This window comes from Trachemys scripta, chromosome 3 (genome assembly GCF_013100865.1).
Source record: "Trachemys scripta elegans isolate TJP31775 chromosome 3, CAS_Tse_1.0, whole genome shotgun sequence".
Taxonomy (NCBI): Eukaryota; Metazoa; Chordata; order Testudines; family Emydidae; genus Trachemys; species Trachemys scripta.
This window is the reverse complement of record NC_048300.1, coordinates 45,069,902-45,094,612: the sequence shown is the minus strand read 5'-3', so window position 1 is coordinate 45,094,612 and position 24,711 is coordinate 45,069,902. Positions and strand designations below refer to the sequence as shown.

Here is a 24,711-nt window from a genome sequence, read left to right as displayed (position 1 = left end):
TGCATAGTCTCCATCATGGTAGGGCAGAAACACTGCAGCCCAGCCTTTTTTTCTCCCTAGAGAGTAGCCACACAAACAGCACTTACCATCCTGCCAGCCATAAAATAATTCCATTTCCATCATCTCCATAAAATGCCTAGATTATGGTGACCCAGGTACCAACCAACGAGGGTCCTTTGTTACAAAAGCAGGTAATGCTAATAACTAAGCCTGTTACCTGTTCCTTCAACTTTCACTTTAGTTTTTATTCTCAAATTGAAGAACAAAGTCATTGATACCAGGGACTAGCTTGCTTCCTTCCTAAACTGTGCCAGGGAGATCTCAGGGATAGGCACCGGTCCATGGACCAGTCATTGAGAAACACTGCTCTATGAGGATGTTGCATGACGTTAAGTTTCCTTACCTCATCTTCATTACTGCCTACAGTGAAAGGCTAAAATCTAACTAAATCTCATAACATATATTCAGAATGTCACTTTTATGCATGTAAAAATTAATTTATATTTGCTTTTCTTGATAGAAGGAATTGACCTGAATACATTTTTAAATGTATAAGATGAAGGGAAGGAGAACAGAAGTTATAATTTACAAAACTTGTTGACTTGAAATTCTCTTATCTGGGGCGTGTTAATTTGCCCATTTAAATTCCTTTCTTCAAACTCTACCGAAGATTAATGCAGCATCTTCCCTTCCACAGAAAAATGCCCCCCTCCCCCCCCCCCCGCCTGTCTACCATTATTTGATTATTTTCTAAAACAGTGAGGCATTCAACAAAGGTTTTACATCTTTAAGAAATCAAACAAATTCCAAATTGAATAAGAGAAAGAGCCACAGAAGGTTGCCTTCATGCAAGCAGCCTGCTTTCCCAAGTGTCTCATCCTCTCCCCTCTGTCATCCTGAGGCAATGTGCCTGCATTTGTGTGTAGATTTATAGTTTATCTTTATCTATGGCTTCATCTGTAGGTAGCTATTATAGCCGCCTTGCCTGGATATTGTTTGGGCCTGATAGATCTGTCTGTAGTTCATCAAAGGGGAGCTGAGTGGCTAAAAGCCATTGGGTCCAGCTGAGGATGAAATACGAGCCATCAGCCTTGGTAATGGCTGTAAAATTTCATAATTACACGGCCTTTATTACATTGCATAATGATCCTGAAGCAGTATGGAACAATTAATTAAGATTTTCAACCGTGGCTCTTTCAGAAATTAAAAGGTGCTAGTGGCTGAGAAATGGGGAAGTGTCTTGTCCTAAAAGCATTAGGGATGCTTAAGAAGTACTTCCTGGGTACTTAAAGAAAAAGAAAGAAGAAGAGGAAGATCAACTAGTTAGGCAACTAATATGAGGATCACATTTCTGTACTTCACTGTTACATTTTATGTCAAACCTATCTCTAAGACTCTTAAAAATAGACACCATCACCAAGCTTTACTTTTTCCTTTTTATAAAAATTCTATTTGTCTTCTTTTTTAGCCATTTGTTGCATTTATAGATGTTTAGCTCTGCATGCTCTAAATAAATAGATGCCAGGACACAGGAGGGCTAGTTAGCTGCATACTACAGTGTACTGACCAAGTATTTTCTTTTATGCACTTTCTCATATCTGGGTGCATTGAAATTCTGTCAAGATCTTTACAATTTGACAGACATCCCCAAGGAAGTCTTTTCTTTTAAAAACTCTTTTCATATTTGTTTCCTTTCTGTTTTTCTTTGTGCATGCAGCAAGTCAGATTTAATATATGTATATTTTTTCATAATCTTGACCTCGGACCTGCTAAGGAGTAATTAGATTTGGTAAGGTGCTTCAAGAGTAACTCAATAGCCTCTGATGTAAATACTGAAGGACAGAAGGAAAGAAAAAAATATACCTATCTTAAAAAGAGGGAGAGAGCGAGAAAGACATGCCCGCAACCTGTTGTGATCAGTTTCTGGCAACAATTCCAAAGACAGGCATATTGCAGTCCAGATGAGGCAGTGTTCATTGGACTAATTGTAATAAAATTAATGAAAAGATAGCAAAAATAAATCCAGGATTCTTTGTGGTCAGTCAAAACTTTTGTGAGGTCATTTAACAGGAAGGAAACTCCTTTTAAAAGAAGTGCCAGTAGTTTCCCATTTTCTCCCCCTCAAACTATTTTGATTTATACAAAACTGTCAGATATTTGCCCATTTGGAGTATTGTTGTTTTAAACTGACCAGTCATCGTGTAATGTCTTACCTTTCTAAATATCTCACGTGAGGCTAAGGTTTCCCTTGGGCATCTCTAATAATAAACTTTCCCCAGAAAATTTGGAAGGATTATGTGTTTCAAAAAGGAGCTGGCTGCTTGGAATAAATTCTCTTGTTGAGTCATTTATTCCCTTAATAGGAATTTTCTGATCTGCTGTCATTCTTGTTCACACACTGGGTGTCACTGCCTCTAAAACACTTGTCATTCTTTAATGGAAACAAAATAGTCATTGCAGTCAGAGCCGCAATGTCATTCCACTACCCCTTGCTGCGTCGGCAATAGTGAAAATGACAGAGCGGCTCTCAGTAGGGGTAATTAAAATGTAAATATTGATATTTTATTATTTGAAATTACTTTCCAGTGCGGCATTTAATATCTCTCCATCTGTGCGGCTCTGTTTAGCGGTCACTTTAGTGCAGCTCTGGGATGCCAAGCGGCGGCTTGATCCCCGTTATGTCAAAATGCTTGTTGCTGCTTAATTTTGATATCTAATTAAGTGGAAAAGTACAGTCCACACTGTAATCCATGGCATCTTAACCAGCTGCTTGGGTATATTTAGAATTAATCTCCACTATGGAATCATCCTAATGTATGCAATTAAGAATCTGCTGATGGCTAATTAGGTGTATTAGAATCAGGCAGCTTTTTTCTTTCTTTATTATTTGGACTGTTTCAGACTTAAGACACTCTGCCTCCAGAGGTAGTCTTAATGGTACATACACACTCAGCTAGGGCAAGTGAACCCTCTACATTCATACAGGAGAGGTACCAGTCTTCCTTTTTCTCTCCTCCCCTCCTGAATCCCCTGAGAGCAGGGCAAATGCAAATATTATTTGAAACATTCCATGGCACCACGACATTAAGGAAAGAAACTAACCAGTAGAAGGAAGCAAAAACCCGCTCAGGAAAAGATATGAGGCGGAAAGTTTATAACACAATGCTCTGATGTGACTTTTTTTGTAAGGGGGAGTGAGGGATACATTCATCAGAGATTTTTACAGCCCTGCTAAGTTTTTATTCTGTAGACTGAGTTGGGGATTGGTCCTGCTTTGAGCAGGGGGTTGGACTAGATGACCTCCTGAGGTCCCTTCCAACCCTAATATTCTATGATTCTATGAAAGCTTTTCACACATAGCTGTCACAGCACAGGCAGGCTTAATTTATGTACATTGATTGCGTTGTAAGCATAGCCATTGCTGTATGCTAATACATTCCAACACTGGCTTCATAATAACCAGATTGGGCAATTCCTGGAAATTTGACTTTGCCAGATGGAAAGATGGAGGGACCAGGGATTGCCACTGTTCTCAATGAGGAAATGACTGGTTGCTTCCCTAGAGAAGTGAAAGTCAGACAGTAATGACCTAACACAGTTTGAGCCAAAGAGCACTCAAAGTAGACCCAGTAGAGTTTATCAGTAAACTGTGGCTCATAATACACATATACAAAGCCCCCTCCCCTTCTAACATTTATAATCTGATTTTGAAAGCGGATGAAAAAGCAAGCAAACAAAAAAACACTAAGAAATTCAGAGAGAAGGCTTTTCATGCCATCTTCAATTCAATCGATTGTGCCCAGTCTTTGCAGCACATATGAGTGCCATGACCCCTAATTATTTTCAGACCCTACAATATCTGCAAGTCTGTGTGAATGTAGGAAGGTTTAAGAAGCTTTAATTCTGAATATTCTAGTTTTGTTGCCTGTCTGTTAAATTTGGAACCATTGTGATGCTAACTAAGGCAATACAGATGTCTCCAGGAGATGACTTTTGTTGTTCTTGTTTTGTCACTTTCTTCTATTTTTTTTCTCTTCATGTTCTTTTTAGGAAAATTTGGGAAAGTCTATTTGTAGGGAGTCAGAATTACTCAGTCTCCATACTCATTCAACACATGCTGAGATTATGAGCAAGGGAGCCAGCTCTGGTGCTGGTTTCTGTGTATCTGTTTTTTCGTTATATCAGAATGGCAACATCAGAACGTTTGCAATCTTAATGGAAGTGTGTGAGTTACTCCCATTATCTGAGGATATATGACCTGATCCCTTGCCCATTGTCGCACCAATGTGTACTTAGATAGTCCTGAATCAGTGGGACCTGTGTGAGTGTGCAGTTTAATTCGGGCAAGTTGAAAACCATATAAAATGTTTTGTTACAACTTGGTGGGAAGTGCATATACCGTAATGGCTTTTCCATGTTAAACAAATTGGCCATTTTATGGGCAAATTTTCAACGAGGTTTCAACCCAGCTTCTAATTTTGTACCTGCATTTTTGCATCTACAATCATTTATAAGCACAAAAGATGCAATGGTGATATCTACATGATTTGCAGGCGCAAATGACATTTGCACCTGCAAATCTCTTAGTAATGTGTCTGAGTTCTAATACTTGCATCCACAACTCACTGAGGGAAAATGAGTGCAAAATTAGAGTGTGGGTTTCAAAATTTGGGCCTTTTTATATAGTAGACTCACGCAAAGCAAACTATCAGCATCATAAATATAGACCTACTCCTTTCTCTCTCTCGTTTAAATGCCTTAGCCGGAAGGGTAATAAGCTCAGGCTGTCTTGGACTATTTAGAGAAGCAAATTCCACTGAAAATGTTCTGCCCCTGGTTCACACCTGTTCATATTTAGAAACTGATATGGTAGTAGGAGCACATAAATTGATCTCACCTACAGCAGCTTTACACAGATGAAGAGACACTCTTTCAGGTAGCCGGGACCCAACCATGTTTAAAGATCATGAGTTGAAGACCTGCAAATGTTAACTTTAAACAAACAAATCAGATTGTACATACTGGTGTACTCAAAAACAGCCATACCCAGGACTCTTTACATTAGGATTGCTCTCCCTTCAGGAGACCTACAACTGTAGTAGACCACACTGTACTACTCACCTGAATGTTCGAGTTCTTCCATTGGCGATATCTTAAAGTTAAAATCACCAGCGTAGAAAGGTAGCACACAAGTGTTTTCACATACCATCCTGCAAGTAGGAAGGAAAAAATAATCCCTTTCTTCTTTACAGTTATTTTTCCCCTTGTTCTCATAGCACTCAATGATGAATCAAAATGTATGCGTTGGACCTGATTTTGGTTTCATTTCATGCTAGTATAAATCTGGCATAACCCTGTTTGGAATCTGTAGTGTTCCAGTGGTGAAATCAGTGTGAGAGGAGAATCAGGCTCTTTAATTGTTTAAACCTATTTTTTTCTTAATTTTTTGAGATCAGAATACTAAATAGTATGGTGTGAAATTACAGGTGAGGGAAATAGAGTCCAATGTTGCAAGCTTTCTGTGTGTGGAACCCCCACTAAAGGGAGTGCCACACATGGAGGGCTTACCAAATCTGTCCCCAGGCAACTATGGCTAACTTGTTACATCTAACTTGTCACATTGCTGAATGTTAGCAATTGAAAAGGCTAGTATGGAGTCAGATAAAAGGTTCCTTTCTGTGACACTTTCAAGCTGCTGTTATGCTGTTAGTCTTAAAGAAAAACTTGCAAGAATTAGTACGGTAACTGGAAATAGCAAGAAACTAAAAGATATATAGATATGGACACATTTCTTTTCTTTCTGGGACATAATTCTGATTTAAACAACTACATGCTTGTGAACTACAATAAGTTACATGAGGAATGCAGCCTTCTGTGTGAAAAAAAATTACAAACTTAAATTGTTCCTCTTTAGAATTATTATGTAAGGTTTGATAGAGAGTAGACAACAAAACTGAAATATTTCTAACTGGCATTTAAATTACATTAACACCTTCTTGTACAGTCTGAGTGAAAGGTCACGCTAGACAAGAAGCATCTTCACTGTTTGTAAATGTCTAATTTGCTGCTTTTAAATTGCTGTGAACCTCACTTACTTAGTCCTGCTGAATGAATCCAGTGTTGCAAATACTTCTGACAAGTGAATATTTGCTTAGTGAGAATCCATTGTTCTTAATGGATTGAGATGGACACGCAGTGTGAATGCATTTTTATTGCCAACCCATCTATCTGCTGTTGTTTCAGTGAGATGAAAGTAGCATTGTGATAAAAGCCCAAGGTTTCTCAATCTACTGTTTGGCACTTGCCATCCTATCAGTAAGGTTTACTCAACAGTGCTTATGGTCAGCATTTTTCTGTGTTATAAAATAAAATAAATTAATATTTTATAAGAACTTACATAAACAGATAAAAATATAGATGTATATTTAAATAAGAAATAGAAAAATGAACAGGGCTGGCCCAAGACAACATTAGACTCTGAAGATACCTGGGGGCCTTTTTTAGGAGACTCAAATTGGCCCCCAGACACACTTGTTGTGAAATCTATCTATCCGCTGTCCTTGCCCCAAGGCAAAACTAGCAGATGGCAATCAGAACTCGTAGTGCAGACACTATAACTTCCAAACTGCGTGATGAGATGGAGGGTGTGGTCAGACAAGGATCTGAGTTTACAGATGCCGAAACCAGTTCTTACCTTAGCACACCTATTTTCCCCATTATATTCATGAGGGAGAAGCTCAACTTATCCTCTGTAACAAAGCATCAGTTGGACAAACTGATCATTTTTTCTTAGTTTTGTGCAAAAGTCATGGGGCCAAATGCAAGTGAGAGAGAACTTTGGTCCATAATGCTACAAACTAGTCCCTAAACATACAATGTTACGATGACATTTCAAATTTGTCCAGAAAGGCAGGATAAAGTCTGTCTTTATGCTTGTGTATTTGGTCTTGACTTACAGTTTTGACATGTTTGCGCTTTTAGCTTTATCTGATATTTACCACAAGAAAATCTTCAGTTGTTGTCAGACTCCATCTTGCTGTGGCACCATGTGCAGTTGCTTACCTTCAATACCAAGGGTTTGTTTTGAAGACTGCCATGAAGCAAACAGCTGTGACAGATATTTTCAAGTTGAGGAACCAACATGTACTGTTGGGACCCAAATTCAATGCTGGTGTGATGAAATTTAAGTCTTTGGAAGTCAGTGGAGTTGTACTAACCTGCCAGGAGACAAACTGGGGCTACAATCTATAAAATATAGGTGGTGATACTACCTGATACTACTACATGATATCAGAGTGAAAGTAATGCAGCTGCATTTGGTGATCTGCTTAATGGCCAAAATGTTTATAGACTACAATGAGGTAAATTTGTGCTTTTAAAAATGGGATTACATGAATTACGCGATTCAGGAGCCTGGAAGTCAGGGGAGTATTTACTGTAAAGGAGAATACTATTAATGCTTCCTGCTCTCCGTGGGATTTCCTCAATGGGAAGAGAACAGCTTTAAGTCGGAGTCAGTGCTACCTAGGTACCTTTCCCCAGCTGCCCTAGTCGTGTCTAAACAACCCCATGTTCCTATAGCAGAAATGTTGCTGCTGCGAGAGGCCTCTGCCAGGGTTTATATCCGTGGGAGTCCCAGGCTGAATCTAGACAAGTATTGAATGTATATGAAAAGGAGAGAGGACAATAGTCCTACAGTAACAAATCTGGAAACCTGTTAGGCCAGATTCAGATTTCAGAATGAAGTGGAATTACTGCAGATTTACACTGGTGCAACAGACATAAAAATCTGGCCCACCATTGATAGTTTGAATCCCAAGCCAAGCACACTAGATAAAGTATTCTGCTTTGCAGGAAAAGAGAGAGAGAGAAATAAGCCATAGCTTTGAAAACTTTGGTTTTGTTCTTTCAGCCAATGGTGAATATGCATCATTTTTGAAATGAGGAAATTGCACTGGAAACACCAGTACACACAAAACATTTAGAAGGAAGTTAATCTATCAAAATTAAGTATAAATAATTTAAAAATCCAAACTCTGATATTTCAACTGTGGAAATCTATTGAATTTGCAACACGCTAGTGAACATGTCATTTTAAAGCACAGCTTTGATTATAAAAAATGTAAATCAAGATATTTGAAGTATAATACATTGGAAACTAGAGGAATATTTTGCTCATAGACACAAAAACATGGAAACAAACGGTGAAGTAATTGGGGCCAGATTATCAATAAACATCAGTAACTTCCAGATTTGTCAATTATTTTGATATCCAATACAAAAAAAAAATCCTGGTTTATAAACAAATACTATTGATGTAATAAATCTAGTTTAATGTGAAGCAAAAGAAACAAGGGTTTAAGAAGGAGTAGCCTGGGTTAGGCATCAAATGCTTAATGCTGAAAATAATAGCAGGGAGAACTGTCGACACTCTTTTTGTAAAATAGTTCTCATAGTGCTCTGTATATGCTACAGATCGTGCTTTGGCACTTGACCATCTGCAGCTGCTTCACTCTAGCCCCTAGTGAGTTAGTGTCCACGAAGTCCATCTTAATGAAGTAGAGGAAAGGGTCTTCAGAAATATAAAAGATTTACCCTGCTTAGCATGGAGCTGTGTGTGATCTGAAATAGAAAGGAAGTGCTACATGTGCCGATATTTGAAGAGAGCAATGGATTAAATAGCCCCATTTAGAAGTCTGCTAAATCTGTATGTAACCATGGCTTATAACTCCCAATACTGTGGATAGTATAGTTCAGCTTCTTGTTAGTGGAAGTACACATAAAAAAAAACGCTAAGGCCTTTGTTACCTATTTATTCCCCACTTCCTCTAAGCACTGGGTTTATTGGTATGTGAAAGGAAAAATCAAGCATATGCTAAGTTGCTCAATCAACCTTCTCTCAATGCACACTTAGTGATCGCAGTGAATCATTATGGCATAATTACAGTTTGAGTGTGATATACTGTGTGTTGAAAAGTCGCTATTTTTAGAGGGAGAAACATTACAATTCCCCACCCGCCCCCCCAAAAAATCCAACAACTGTAACCAGCAAATCAATGCCATTGCTAACTGATATTATGAGACACCCTGTAGATTTACAATGCTTGCACTCAGCTTTATAAAAATGGCACTGAAAAGAATGCCTAGCAGGGGTTAAATTCATATGCCTGCACTGCAGCCTATTTCTGTCAACACTCAGGTCAGGAAATAAACATTTATACTTTCTGAAATGAAAGTGTATTTTTGAAGACTAGCCGTCAGATATTTTTTGCCCTTCACACTTTCAAATGCTTAGCCTTTTTTGTAAGTTGACTGCAAAGTGCATCAGTTTGCCAGGCAAAAATAAAAAAAATCTTGACAAGTGCCCATGGCATCATTGTCAAGCACATGAGCGTCTAGTAGAAGATGGCAGGAGGGTTGGCACAAAACATGCTTCCTTCAAGCTTATTACCTCGGGGGTACCTGACTCTTGAGAAGCTTTTCAATCCTTCCAAATGACGTTATTCCAAACTGTCATCTGGTTTATTTGGAGCACACTGTATTGCAGATAAACATGCTATTTAACTGCAGGTCAAGGTACAGAGTCATTCTGCTAGCAAAATGCCTGAGATACATTAAATGGCACTGACTCGGGGAAGGAGATGAAGAGAGATCAAAGTTGTCACCAATATGCATGGAATGGTCCAAGCTGGGAAGGAGGGAGGGAAAGTACCACAATATAAGTGCATTTTTAAAAGCCATAATACAGCTGAACATTTTAAACTATGACCTGTCAAACACCAGGGATTAAAGACCCATGCAACGCACTACATAAAGTTCAGCAACACAACCATAATGCAACCTCTTATATCTATTTGAAAAGAGTTCGCTATTGTGAGCTAGAAGCCTGTAACTAGTTCAGATAGCTTGACATGTATTTATACATAGTTTGGGGATTTCTTTTCAAATAATTACATTTTGAATAGAAAATAGTCACTTGTCAGAAAACAGGGTTAATATTCTTTCAGGCTAGGACAAATTATTATTTGGGTTATTAGTTTAGGTTAGTATTGCTAATGAAAACACTTCATATATCTATTTATTGTGACTTTAGTTAGTAACACTGGTGCTGTCACTACATCTGGATATTAGGTATAATTAAAATATATTTTTCATAAAAAATGTTCCTATATTTGCAAATAGAAGGCCAAATTTTGGAACGTCTGCTCAAAATTTAGAGTGAATTTTGTTCCTGATTGATTCATTGAAGTAGGAGTTGGAACATAAATAGAGAGCGTTCATGCGGGTAAGGTTTGTAGGGTCAGGACCAGAGTTCGATGAGATAGCGGAATAGGGGTCTCAATTTTAAAAAGATCTCACTATGTAAACACATATCCCTTCTTAACCCCGTCATTTACTGTGATATGCTGAATGTCCAGTGAAAGGAAAATTGTATTGTACTATAGGCATGTCTTACGCTTCCAAATATTCTGTCAAAAAAACAAAAACAAAAAACCACTCCGTAGGTTAGATACTACAAGATTCAACTTTACTTCCCGTGAAGGGTTGTACCTAAGAGTTAAAATAGGCTTTCACTGAGCAGACTTTCAAGCAAAAGTTGCTTTTAACAGAGGAGGAAATGACCGTGCATATTTGTTTTATTAGTAAAGAGTAGAATTTTGTGATTTATATTTGTCAGTTTCTTTGATATAATAATTTGTGTTGATTTTTAAACATTTCCTGTGAAAAACCTTAGCATCTGTAATGCCTCTGCAGAAGATGCATTCTTCATAAGTACTGCACAGTAAATCACAGGCAGTGTCCTCATTTTTTTCATAAAGGTTGTATGTGGTTTCCTTTTATCATGACACACGATAAATGTGGTATCGAAACACACTGTAATTTGTAAAAACTCCTGTACAAAAGTAGATAAGTAAATAAAAGAAGGAAGTTGAGAGCTTTGAGAAAAATAGAAAGGAGGTGAATGCAAGTTAAACTTTTTTTTAATCAAAACTGATTTTATTGCATTTTGCTTAATTAAACCCCTCAGAAGTGTGTGAAACACTGTTATGGCTAAAAAATTGGTCATTTGTAAATCACAGGGACAAAGGGGCTCTACTGCAACTTTAAAGTTTCCATGCACGTAAATGTCAATAGAGTGCCTTCTCCATCATCAGCACTAAATTCACATTGATGCCTCTTTTCTTCTCTGTATTGATCCTTCCATGAGAACGTAGATTTGTATCTGTTAATTAATGCGTCCTGAAACAGCGTTTGTATTAATCAGGCAGATAAGAAAAATTGGATGCCTGCACCCTCATGACAACCGTAAAAGTGCTGGCCCTGATAAAATCGTGGATGGACCTCAATAAAAAAGTTCCTCCTTCCACTCAATAAACTAATCATCCTGCTTTTAATTATTCGGCAGAAAGATGTGTGGAGATTGGAGAATGTGTAAATCTATTTACTAACAGCAGTGTCTGGAAGGGAGAATAGGGCTGTCACAGGACGGTGCTGCAGGCTACATTCTCTGTCCATCTGCTACTGCAGAAAAACTGGTTCTTGAGAGAAGGGAAAGGAACAGAAACATGAAAGCTAATTGAAAGCATACATTCCTCCTTATGACTTTTCAAATGATTATTTCCTTTCCCTTTCCATCCTATTTATTTTAATCACAGATGTGGTGTTCTCTTTTTTCACCTCTTCAAGGTTTCTTCTTGTTTGCTATTTTTGTTGGATTTGTTTTGAAGGCAGGGAACTACAATTCTATCACTGGGCACAAAAGACAGTATGAGAAAATGAAAACGAGAGAGAGAGAGAGAGAGCAGCCAGTTTTGTGTTTCAGTTTTTATGGATGCTTGTTGCTTTAGATGCATTAATAAAAAAAATGTAATAGGTTCGTTACTAATTTGTAGCAGACACCTGTGTACATTTGCCAGTTTGTTATATTCTTACTGAAATGTAAATCCAGACTTTCAAAACAGAAGGGAAATGCATTTAAGTATAGTCGAATGACAAAGACTCTTCTTGCAGCAGGAACCCTGTCAAAGAACATGTAAGCAGCTCCATAAACAACTACATGAAAGCTTCAGACATGTCTTAAGACCCCCTTAAGAAAAGCTTGACTAATCCCCTTTGATGATTTTATTAAGTACTTGTGGTTGATGGTGCCAACTGGCAAACTACTACATTTCACCAACAGGCCAGGAAATCACTTCCTCTCCTATATTGTTCTGTAGCTCCTAATGTGATTGGGGATATTAGCAGTTTGATATAATAAATTAACAGCTACTGTAAACAAGAGCTTGAAAAGGTAAGACAGTAAAGATACTTGCCCTTAGTGATCCTATTAGGAAAGAGAGCAGGAAAAAAAAGAAGGCAAAACTTAAATTCATTAAGAGGCATTATTAAATTTTCTCTCTCCCTCTCAAAAATGATGGTGTGATTACTATTCACTTGGCACTTTAATGTGCCATCCTGTTATTTCAGCAACCGTAGTAGAGGCAGAAGCCATTACAGAAGTAATTAGCGTCTTTTCTGAAGAGGATAGGCCTTACTTCTCTTTCTGCTGAGGTTGAAGTTCAAAGCGCTCTTTGCTCATTGTGATAATCACCTTAATTCTATTAAGGCATAAAATCTTTCCTCTTAAAAAAGTTTTTTCGAAAACATGCTCCTTGGTTTAAAGGGGCCTCTGAAGACATTAGTTCATTCTCTTTACAGCAGTGATGAACAGAACTAAGCTTCTGCTAATAAAAGCCCTTTGAACCTAGGTTTTTTATTATCTAGCTTGTTGGATGCCATCAGATCAGAGCCTCATAGCATTAGATTTTAGAATGTTTCTACTGAGAAGAGAAAGTGCAAACCATTTTACGTTGCTGTTATAACTCCTCAGAATTAATACAACTCCTACAGAAAATGCATACAAATTCAGGCTTGCTTCTAACTTTTACCTTGATTAGAAGCCCTTTAATTTTATGCTGATTGATCTTGCAGAGGGGGAGAGTGGAATCCATATATATTGATTCATAACTTACATAAAAACAAAACAAAAAGGGAAAGTTGTAATGCAGAGTTATGGTGCATTTGAACCTATTTAATATTTTTCCCCTGCCCTTTTTTGCTGTTTAGGATTCTCCACTTTGTCTCTGGCTGACCAGATGAGCCTTCTGCAGAGTGCTTGGATGGAGATTTTGATCCTGGGCGTAGTGTACCGATCACTTTCTTTTGAGGATGAGCTTGTCTATGCTGAAGATTATATTATGGATGAAGACCAGTCCAAATTAGCAGGCCTTCTTGACCTCAACAATGCCATCCTGCAGCTGGTAAAGAAATACAAGAGCATGAAGTTGGAGAAAGAAGAGTTTGTGACCCTCAAAGCTATAGCGCTTGCTAATTCAGGTTGGCAGTTTGTCATGATGGTTGCTACATTTTTTTCACATCACTTTTTTCCTTCCCATAGTATCTTCTGCATGGTTGTTCTAAACAATGTTTAGGAATAAGTAATTCTTAATTGGACCTTCAGTTTTTGTGGCTCTTATACGGAAAGGCTATAAACAAGGTAGTTCAAATTAAGGAAGTTCTTTACGGTTTTAAGCCATTGTGGAATATATTCCTAATGCAGTAAAGAATAACACACTGGATAATTTGGAAGGTATTACACAAGCAGAGATCCTTTCAAATGAATATAGACGTTTATTCTACTAAATCCATTTCATAATCCAGATAAGACTAATCATTTCTCTTAAACTGAATAGAATGGATGGATGCATGACTATATGCATTATATGATTTCCTTGAATACAGCTATTAAATGTATTGGTAAGGTGAACCCAGAGTTGGTTGCAGGGGGGAAATTCCCATTCTCATCATACAAGGGCTACGCTTTACCATATGAATCCTCTATTATTCTAGTAAAGTTTCACTAAAAGATATTACCTGTGAAGAAGGGGTTAAGAATTGCAGAAAGTATTTTTTTCTCTAAATTTGAATGTAAAAGTGCTGAAGCAGTGAACAGTGTCTGATAAGTAAAAATCGTTTGTGCTTTGTTGTTTTTCCTTTTGTCTCCCTAATGCTTTATTATGGTTTTAAGTCCCTTCTATCATTTGCATAAAGTTCAGGATAGATCCCTCTTTAATGACGTGCCGATCATTAGATACCTGTGTGTCAATAACGTGCTCTGATGCTATGTACCATTGACAGTCACACCGTGCCCCTCCATCTGCTTTTGTTTTGACCCTATCTTTGAACTTTATCTTGGTTGCTGGCCAGTAGTTTTCCCTTTAATTACAAGAAGGAAACTGTCAATAAAATCTGTTAAATGGGATGCAATGAGTGGCTTGAATGGGCGGACGGCTATTTGTTCAAATTCTGCAGCATTCAAGGTATTGACAGTTTGTTTTCTGGGGCCATATGTGACGATCAATCTCAGGCTGGGCTCAGCCGCGCTGAAAAATGAAAAACCAGATTGCTTTTGCTTACTTGTGGATGACGACTTGTGATTTGGCGCGGTCCTAGTGAGATGAGACCTTCTGCCCAAATTGCCCCCCTGAGAGTCAGGACGCGTGACTGTTTTTAGAAATAATTTTTTAATTGATTTTGTAATTAACAGTTCATCTACAATATTGATGCATGAATCCTCAGACTGATAGGAGGGAAATTGTTTTCAACAATGAAGTTGTAATTTCCTATTTGTCTTTGTAATGTTATTTAGCATTTTTAATTGGAAATATAATTCAAAAAATGCAAAACCAAAACACCATTTGTTTCTTTATATAATATCCTCCATCCCCTTATTGAATCTTCTTAATTTGTATGTGTCCTTTTTATTTACCCTACACAGAATGGTTCTGGTATGCCATTCAATGGTCAAAGTCTCTTTTTGGAAGATGATTTATTTTAGAGCAAGCTGAATATTGAGTTCAAAACACTTCATAGCTGTAGGAAAGGTTTCCCCCAAGATTATATTCCAGGTGCAAAACACCAAAATTATGGTCATTTAGGGGTCTAAATTGAGAAGTTTTATTATTTTATTTATTTTTGCAATTTTATAATTCTAAGCCTGTTTGGTTAAGAAACATTTCTATAGGTTATTCAATAAAAAAGACATGATGGATAACTGCATAAGATATCATCCAAAAAGTTTAGTTATACATGCTACATATAGTGGACCAAATTCATCTGTAGCTTAAGTTACTCCAATTCCCATCAACTTCAATGGGAATTACATCCAGGGTAATGTGAACAAATATAGTGCAGTGTAACTTCAAAGCAAGTTAAAATGAAATCATTTCCTCCCCATATTTTAATAAAATTATATGCTGACTTGAAACTAAACTATTGTGAAAAGGATTTAAAATGCATATCAGCTACCTAATACCAAGTTGGCTTTGTGTTAACGGTATTTATATTGTTAGTTACATTTTAGTTACTAAGGGCCCAAATCTTGATCCTAGAAGCTCTTTAGCATAGTAGTCCCACTGAACTTTTTACTTAAGAAAACACACATTGACGTAAGCAGGAGTTTTATCTGAGCAGGAATTCAGGATTGGATTCTTCGAGTATCATTTTCAGGAAAAGGTCAAACCAATCTCTAGTTTTAGTAGGTTGCACATGCAACTCAGGTAGTTAGATGTCAAACTTCTACCAATTGCTATCACACTAATTTGTAGGTGTGAATTGCACTTACAAAATTACAAGTCATTACAGAAAATCAAACCCTTAGTGTTTCGATTGCAAATTCTACTAAAAGTACTGTATAAGCTTTTTCCTAGACAAAATAGAGTAGTTCCGTTTTATGTAACCATGACCTTGATTAATGTAAATGCAACTATAATAGATATCCTAGAGTGAAATGCAATTCTAAGAATAATCATTTAATAATTTGGTTTTAAATACATTTTGTTGTTATCACCTCTTCTTTCTTCAAGCAATTCTAGTGTTATTCAGATATTTATTCTCCCAACTTAACATTAATGGACTCATATTATATATCTGTTGGGGAAAAAAGATCAAGTACCACAAGGAATCTTACAGATTTCATATGTTTTTGGCTCATCTATCTTGTCTAAAAAGAATCCCAGGTTAACTCTAATGTAAATAATAGACAATAAGGGGTTTCTGACACAGTATCTGTATTTAGTGATTTATGATTCAACATCATACCATTTTCATTGCTGGTATTCAGAAGCAGAAAAAAAAATTTGGATTTCCTTAACCTTGATTGGATTCTGTTTTTAGTAAATACCACAAGCTATTTTTGTGGATTGACAAATCTAAGTGTCATAAAATACCAAATCTTTCAATCTTAAATTCTCCTACAATATATGCCATTGATACCATTAAAATTTCACCATTTTCCAACAGTTTCTGTAGAATGGTATCTAAGATACCACCATTATTTCCTATACTAAGAGCAGAGGGAAAATTTTATATTTCAGGTAGTGCTGTGTGGTAACTATTAGCAAGTTTTCACTTTTGAATGACCATTATAGTTCTGCTTCTGCAATTCCCTAGACATCATACTATGTCTGTACTTCTCATTTAAAGAACAATCTTTTATAAGTATTGGTAAAAACAGAATGCATATAAAGTCTGGGAAGAGTCTATAGTTTATCTACATAACAGCATAAATGTTTTCACATTTTGTACACACAGTTCAGCATGTTTACAATCATGATTTCAGTAATTCTTTTTTGACCTGCAGTGCTTGATATGACATTCATCTAAATTAACAGCTTAGTTTTAAACATCTGGCTTGATTCAATAATAATTAATGCACTCTTTATGCTTTAATACCAGAGAAGAGACTTACTATTAATGGTTATCCTATCGATATCACTGTTCCCTTCCTTCCTTCCTTCCAAGCACACATAAAGACGGACAGGTACCTCAAAATGACTGCAAGAAAATTCCCTGTGTTCAACTGTACACTGCTCAGTGGAAACAATCTGGCACCAATGAGCACTTTGTTTACTCACATAGAAAAATAACTGTGAACATTTTCCAAAATATTCATGTTCCAATTAGTTTCTCAGATGTTAGGAGAGATGAAATGTTTGTATCGTGTTTGAGAGTGTATATACACAGAGTTACTTGTGCATACACACACACATAAAAGGTGACCATGTGGTAGCATGATGTGCTTTTGTGTATTGATTAATACCAAATAGAAAGATCCAGGAGAGCAGTTTTTTGGAATTGCTTAACCAGTAACAACCTCAACTAGACTGTACCTTCAGGTCAGACTTTTCCAGAACGGCTCAGCTCCCATTTAAGCACCAAAGTAAGTGGCCAGCTTTTCTAAAGAGTTCAGCAGGATTGAAAAGCTGGCCCTTATTTAGGTGCCTAAATGAGATTTGAGCCCTGAAAAATCTGAGCTCTGTTGAAAATTTGCCCCTATATCTCAGCACTGGGTGCATAGTTGCTCCATTTCAGAGGCAGCAGAGGGACCTTTTCTGCTCCCCATCATGATCACTGTTCTCCTACTTGATCTAGCTCTAAAGAAGAGCTCTTTTAATACACCCCACCCCAAAGAGAGAGAGAGAGAGAGAGAATCAGGGAGTCTCTGTTATACATCATAACACAGACAAATGTTGATATCAATGAAGTTACACACCCACTTATGCCAGTGGCAAATTTTGCTCATCTCTAGGATTTAACTTGTCAAACTTTACCTTCACCTAAATTACATACTCTGAGCAGAGGCTTGTTAGTGTTAACTTTTACATGGGAACACTATTTAATTGGAAGAACAATATAAATTTCCTATTCCATTGAATCTATATCTTCTTTTATGCCCAATTTTGACACTAGCTATATGGTATACTGTAGCAGGCTATATCTAATTTCTAGTAATGCCATCTTTTGTAGTTGTATTTTGTTCGTTGTATTATTATTTCCATTAATATTGAAATTAGTTTGGAGGAAACATATAAAATCTGTATTTATGTCATTGTTACTATACTAGTATTTCTTCTGCTAATAAAAATACCAAAATTTGTGGGACACCACTTTAAAAAACATATTGGAAATTGCTAGTATAGTAAGCGTTTCCTGATACATGAATGCCTTTTCTGCCTCCAGTTCATCTTCCATGTTCTCATCTCGGTGCCATTCACAATTTGTAGAGAAGATGTCCATGTTTGCCACTATTTGCTAGAATTTTGTTATTTAATAGACTTTTCTCTGGCACTTCAGTCTAGTGTCCGAGCACCTCATGTATGTTAATGAGTTTTTCTTCATATCATTATGAAGTAGGCAGGCATTATCCCCATTTTACAGATTAGGAAACAGAGGTACAAAAAGGTGAAGTGGCTTGCCCAATCCTATGGCAGCACTGGGAATGGAACCCCGAGTTCCTTACTCCCAGTCCAATGCCTTCACTGGAAGAGACTATGATTCCTCTGCCAAGATTCAGGTATATTGGCCAGGAAGCAAACCCAGATCAACTGACTACAAAGCAACTATATTAACCACAGTAGCAGAAATCGAAATGCTTATATTCACCCTATTTTTCCACTGGAGAGTACAAGGAACTCTCATTGGTTATTAAAAACCATTATTTGTATCCTGCAGTGGAAGAATAGGACCCTTGATGTTATCCACGCAGCTTTATCTTTTTTTTAATATCTTGTCCTATTACTCAGTCTTGCAATCACCCCTTCTCCGGATGCTTTGTATCTCTCCTTGGTAGATGTCCCATCTACTTATTCATTGTCCTAACCCTGTGCTTCCTTTTGGAATGTAGGTAAAAGAAAAGACAATTTTCCCCCTTTTAAAATTTATTTTAATCCTAAACGTACTGTTTTTTCATGACACCATAAATCCGCACACACACCCTAATTACCATGAATTAAAGTATTTCTTGAATTCATTTTTACACTCTGTGTGTTACACTGTCACCATCTTTAAAATATTCTCTCCACTGTACATCAAGGGTACATCTATATGGGGATCAAAACCCTGCTGCGGCTGGCCCAGATCAGCTCACGGGACTTGGGATGTGGGGGTTAAACTAGGGTGACCAGATGTCCTGATTTTATAGGGACATTGCTGATTTGTGGGTCTTTTTCTTGTATAAGCTCCTATTATCCCCCGCACCCCTGTCCCGATTTTTCACATTTGCTGTCTGGTCACCCTAGGCTAGACATCGCTGTGTAGAAGTTCAGGGTCCCAGAACATGGGCTCCAGCCCAAGCCTGAAAGTCTACACAGCAATTTTTTAGCCGTGGAGCCTGAACCCCATGAGCCTGAGTCAGCGTTATCTGGGCCGCATGTCTTGAGAATTCAGCTTTCATGTCTCTACTTAAAAGTAGGCCAGATCAGTGCATTCCCGACTATCTCTGTGTTGATTGAAGTTCTTTTTTCTCTCTGCTTGTTATACATGCCCTAGCTGTCCTTCGTTGGGTACCAGAACTTCTTCATTTGTTTCTCTTTAATTTCCCTTGTATATTCTGGCTGATAAATTCTGCTTCCCAATGTTATAATCAGATATAATCCTATCTTCAGACCATTTTTGCCCAATCACTTTAGCTGCAGAAAGTATTCTACTTGTCTACATTCCTATATCCAGCCTCAGGCCTCAGACTCAGGAAATCATCTTTATTCAGGAAGGGTGCTTAATACTCAAAATTAAGCACAGGTTTTAATCCTAAATAAGGATGGACTGAAGCATGTGTTCAAGCGCTTTCCTAAGTCTTAATTATGAAGATTTTTATCAGAAGAGGCCAGATAAACAAACCAGGAATATAGTTTGTTTAATGATTATAAAGAAGCTCTTTCAACTTTAAAAAAAAAACTTTCTTTTTTACATTTTTGGGGCTATATTACTTTTTTTTGAGTAACAGTACTCATGAAATGAAATATAAATAATGCAGCGGGCAAGCACTTAGCAAAGTTTGCAAGTTTCCCCGTGCAACTCTATCATGCATTTCAATCCCAACATGCAGTAATTTTTCAGTTTCAGAACAGCGCACCCCTAAGTAGATACTGCAAATTGTGGGGATTTGTGCAATATTGTTTTGGTTCATTAATTCCAGTTAGAGAAAAGAGTCAGGCCACCAAATTCATTTTATTTGAGACATAATCCAAATTTAGATTGTGCTATCTAGAGTTGCATTAAAAGCACTATAATTACTGTTCTACGTGTTCTTGATCTCATCAAATTCTGTCAGGATCTTACAACTGCTTAACTTGATTGTATCCATTTTTGACTTGTGAATTACTTATACAGAACCATCAGTATAGCCCGGTGGTTGCTTTCAGTCAAGTTTCTCCCCCTACTTGTTGATGTTTTCTTCTGTATTATGTCTTGTGAGCATCTGAACTTTTCTGCTCACTGCTGCATAATCCCTGTTGCTTTATTCATTCTACTATTTTCTTGCTTTAGATTGCCTCTATTTTTTGAAATGCAGAAATGCTTCATTTGAGGTCCATGTGTTTCATCTGTTCCATGTTTTCTTCCTAGTGATATTAAATACATAAACAGTACAAAGTACCATTTTAGAGTGGTCTCTTTCCCCTCATTTTAGGTTCATGCCAAACATTTGCTAGTTTCCATGCTCTGTGGTGTGTCTCGGATTATTCCTGGGTGACCAGATGTTTGTTTTCTGCATTTGAGATGGAACCTGAATTTTAAATAAGGTAGATGGTGATCTGAGTTGGTATCTGGATTTTGTAGTGTTTTTCTCAGGTGAGAGATCTAGTTTTCTCTCTTTTCTGCACAATGATATAATCAATCAGGTTTCCGTGGAGCTGATCAAAAGAGGTCCAATTGTATTTTCCCTTGCTGTGATGGGGAAACAAAGCATTTGCAAGGATAAGATGATTCTCAAAGCAGAGCTCAATGAGTCAATGTCCTAATTTGTTGATTTCACCTTCTTTCATTGCAACACTCTGATCAACAACCTCTTTCACCCCTTTAGCACTGAAATCTCTTGCTCTGAGTAGCACATAGTGTTTGTGAGTTCCTGTGCCTGGCTGTACAAATCTTCACCCTCACCAATCTGTGCTGCTTTTTTGCAGGTCATTTAAGATCAAAATCTGCATACTTTTGAATGACAACACATCCTCATGTCCCTGTTTAATTTAATTGTTAACCTAGGCACTGGTTTGAAAGGATTTCACATCTGGGTGTAGATTTCTACCATTTCCCTTTGGAATGGTAATTGTAAGATGTTCAAGGGGAGGGGGGGGGGTCTACTAAGAAAATGATTTTTCTAATCTTATTTTCACAGGTTCATTTACCTGGCACAGGTAGAGTATTTAAAATGTTTATACTTAACATCTAACTATTTATTATGTTATCTGATATATTAAGCCTTTCTGGGTCTCTACATAGCCTCTGTGTTCCCTTAAATTATAATAGTTCTTATTGACCTCACCATCCCACTAGCATAGACAGGGTTTGTCAACGATAAATGAATCTGTTTCTGGATTCAGTTGTAGTTTCTGTATCTGCCACTTTATATTTATTGAAGCTATTTCTTTTTACTTTTGCGTGGCCAGTGCAACATTCTGGACCGTTTTCCTTATTTCCGGAAACAAATGCCAGCCTGATTAAGATCTACATTAATTTAATACCAGGAACGAGACATAGAGCCAAACAGCAAGGCTGGAACATGAAGAAGGATCTTAATCGAGATTAATATTTTCCTGAGCAGTCTGCCAGCTGAATCATGGTCTAATTAAATAGCACAGATTTAGTGAGTTTGCATTTAAGTGTTAGCAGACTCTAGGATGAGTAAAGCTGAAATGATTTTGCATCTTTTCTCTAAATGGGAAGTTAAATTATAGTAATTCAATTAAATCATTTAAAAATCTTTCAAGTTAAATCAAAGAATTTAAAGAAATCTTAATAGCTGTTTGTGAACATCTCTCGCTACTATTTGTTCTCACTTCATTTCCTGTGACATACTTCTATATCTCCCAAGGCACAGCTGCCCAAACTCTGCCCATGAACCACTGGCTGTCTGCGGAGTACACGCAGGTGGCCCTTGGAGAGTTGGCTGGTCACTTTGTTTCCCACTGCCAAATTGATTTAAAAGACAGCAAAAAATACATTGCGACTATTACTTTTCCATGTAAGCAATTGCTCTGTGTACCCCAGGGATGCTATATGATCACCGATGGGAAAGGAGGGGAGCTGCAAGACAATCCCTCTCTTAAGATGTAGTCCACACTGTGAAAAAGTTTGAGAACCTGGGGTGTAACAGCTGTGTGATGTCACAGATTCTGATTTGCTTTCCACCTTCATTTTTTCTGTCTGTTTTTTTTTTTCTTCTCATAATCAAATTCAGTGTGAGGGAAAAAATGTACAGGCAGCATGCATTCATAAAATCATATGGCCAGAATTTAATCTGAGCTGCACTGTTACAGATCTACAGGATCACCATTGATTTCAATGAAAGTCTTCCACTCCTCTGAGGAAAATATTACAAAACCCATATATCAATTCAGACTGCCACCCATCCCTTTGAAATTCAAACTTCACATCTGCTGCATAAAACAAAGAGCTACCCAGTTAGGAATAATCTGGACAATTTTGTAGAGAGTAGAAATTGGCAAATATTTAGTGCCAATTTCTAGAATGTTATGGCCTCTTTTTGCTCCTCTGTTGGCTGGAGAACAGACAGATTTGGCAAGCTGAATTTCTCTGACATGGAAGAGCTCTCAGCTGGCACAGAGCCAAAATACCCAGCTCCTACACCAGCCCCTAAGCATAGCCCTGGCAGAGGGCATGGTGGGGCATAGTCTGCACACACTGTGATTTAGCAATCCATGGTTAATGGACATTTCCTTGGGGACTGTTATTAGCCAGCAGAGTTTAGAGCAGCCCCCACATTGCTCTAAAACTCCATTAGGAATAGCCCAAACCCAACCAGAGAATCAGGGATCTGTAATTAGAAACTTGGCACAGCAGAGAACCTGGCTTTTGAAATGCAGTGTAAATGTTTGCAAAGAAATCACTTTAAATAGAGTCCAGTGGATGATCAAGAAGTGTTTGTTTATGAATGTTCAATTCAGTAGAGTACTCTATGTTTACACCAGTATAATTAAGATCAGAACCTGTGTGTGTGTGTGTGTGTGTTCTATACTCAGGGATTTACCTTTCATTGTCCCAGGTAAATAATATTAACTAACTGGTTCTATACTAATACTAAGAGGTGAAAGTTGAAGTTGTTACAAAAGTAGCAAAAAAGGCAGATTTGGGTGATGGGAACCGTGCTAAAATTTTACTGATTTTCCTTTTTAAATTTTTTAATCCTTACTTCCTCCTTTATATACTTGGTTTTTGTTTTTCCCTTTTAATTTTTTTAGACCTGACTACTTTGGTGCACGGTATCTAATCTCAGCAGTGTGTGCTTCTTAGGGCATGTATTCTCTGAGACCTAGAATTATTAAACATGTAAAACCCCCATAGGACTCCATTATGTGTAATTAACAGATAAACTGTCATCAGAATCAGTAATACGTGCTAAATGATCCAAACTTGTATATAATTGTCTGTTTCAGAGCAAGAGCTATAACTTTTTTTTTTCAGTTTGCAGCTTTCTTTCAAGATGGAACATTAACCTTTCTTTGTTAACCTCTTATTTACCTGTGTTTGTAGTGTTTTTTTCACACTGTCTTTTTAGTAAGAGGTGTATTTCCCACATGCTGAAATTATCTGAGAAAACATGAATTAGTAGGAAATTTGTATCTTATCTCTAGGATTGTACTTCAGGTTCCTGGGCCTAGTCCTGTAACTGTTACTCACTTGAGTAACTTTTACTCAAACAAATAGTCCAGTTGAAGCTAATGGAGCCACATGCTTCAACAAAAATTACTTTGATAGGTAAGAGTTGCAAAAATTAAACTCATGGCACACAACCTGATAGATTGTTATTTTCTGTAGGATAAAACTGACAAATCAGGTGTTGTGTCAGCCATCAGGTAGTGATGCTGCTTAATACAACAGAAGAATTAATTATAGAAGTGTATTTTGGCTACAGGAAGAAGTTTCACTTAATCATTGTTCCATCTGAAAAAAGAGTTTTGCTAAATAGTCAAAAATTAAAATCAAAACTACAGTGCTATGAAAATGGGTTTTATATTTAATGGGCCTCTTGAGGAAATACTCTTATAATGCAATGGACTCACAACCCCACAATCAACCCTAGTGTAAGTTTGCACAACTTCACTGATTTCCTTGAGTGTGCACCCATCTGCCGTAGTGTTACATGTGGTCCATTCTCTAACTGAATAGGCAACAAGGCCACAATTTGATTGAGTTAACCCTCATGATAAATAGTGTATAAGGCTGTGGTATTTTATCAAGCTCTCTTAAGATGATGCACCCATCTATGTGTTGGTAACTGGAGGGGAGTGCCGATGTCTACTCTTTCTTTCACCACACTTTTGACAACTGTCCTGGAGATCCAACTGGTCTCCCCATATAATCAAAGAATGCTTGCACACTAAGGCCTACCATACTTTGGGTTAGAAGCCCTGGCAACGCCACTCATTCTACCTTAGAGAGTTAGGGGGTGTCCCAGATCAACCTCCCATAAGTCCTCTGGTGATGGTGGTGTTGATACATGTTACAGAAGAAAAAACATTTCTTCCCCCCTTCATCTCCCATCTGCTGGGGAGCAAGGGAGAAAAAGTGGCTATTAGGTCCCTGTGCTAAGTATTGAGTTGCCTTAAGTTTCAATCCTGTTAGAAGATATAAGAAAGCAACTAAGAGCTAATACAG

At 37.4% G+C, this 24,711-nt stretch overlaps 1 protein-coding gene across 9 annotated transcripts in view; it reads left to right on the top strand.

The window, feature by feature from the left end:
* ESRRG (estrogen related receptor gamma) overlaps positions 1-24,711 on the top strand; it is a 468,749-nt gene that overhangs the window by 439,043 nt on the left and 4,995 nt on the right. For all 9 annotated transcript variants that reach the window (XM_034764592.1, XM_034764593.1, XM_034764591.1 and 6 more), the window contains one exon: positions 13,108-13,377. In XM_034764592.1, the coding sequence (XP_034620483.1) occupies positions 13,108-13,377 (270 nt within the window). The remainder of the gene's footprint in view (positions 1-13,107; positions 13,378-24,711) is intronic.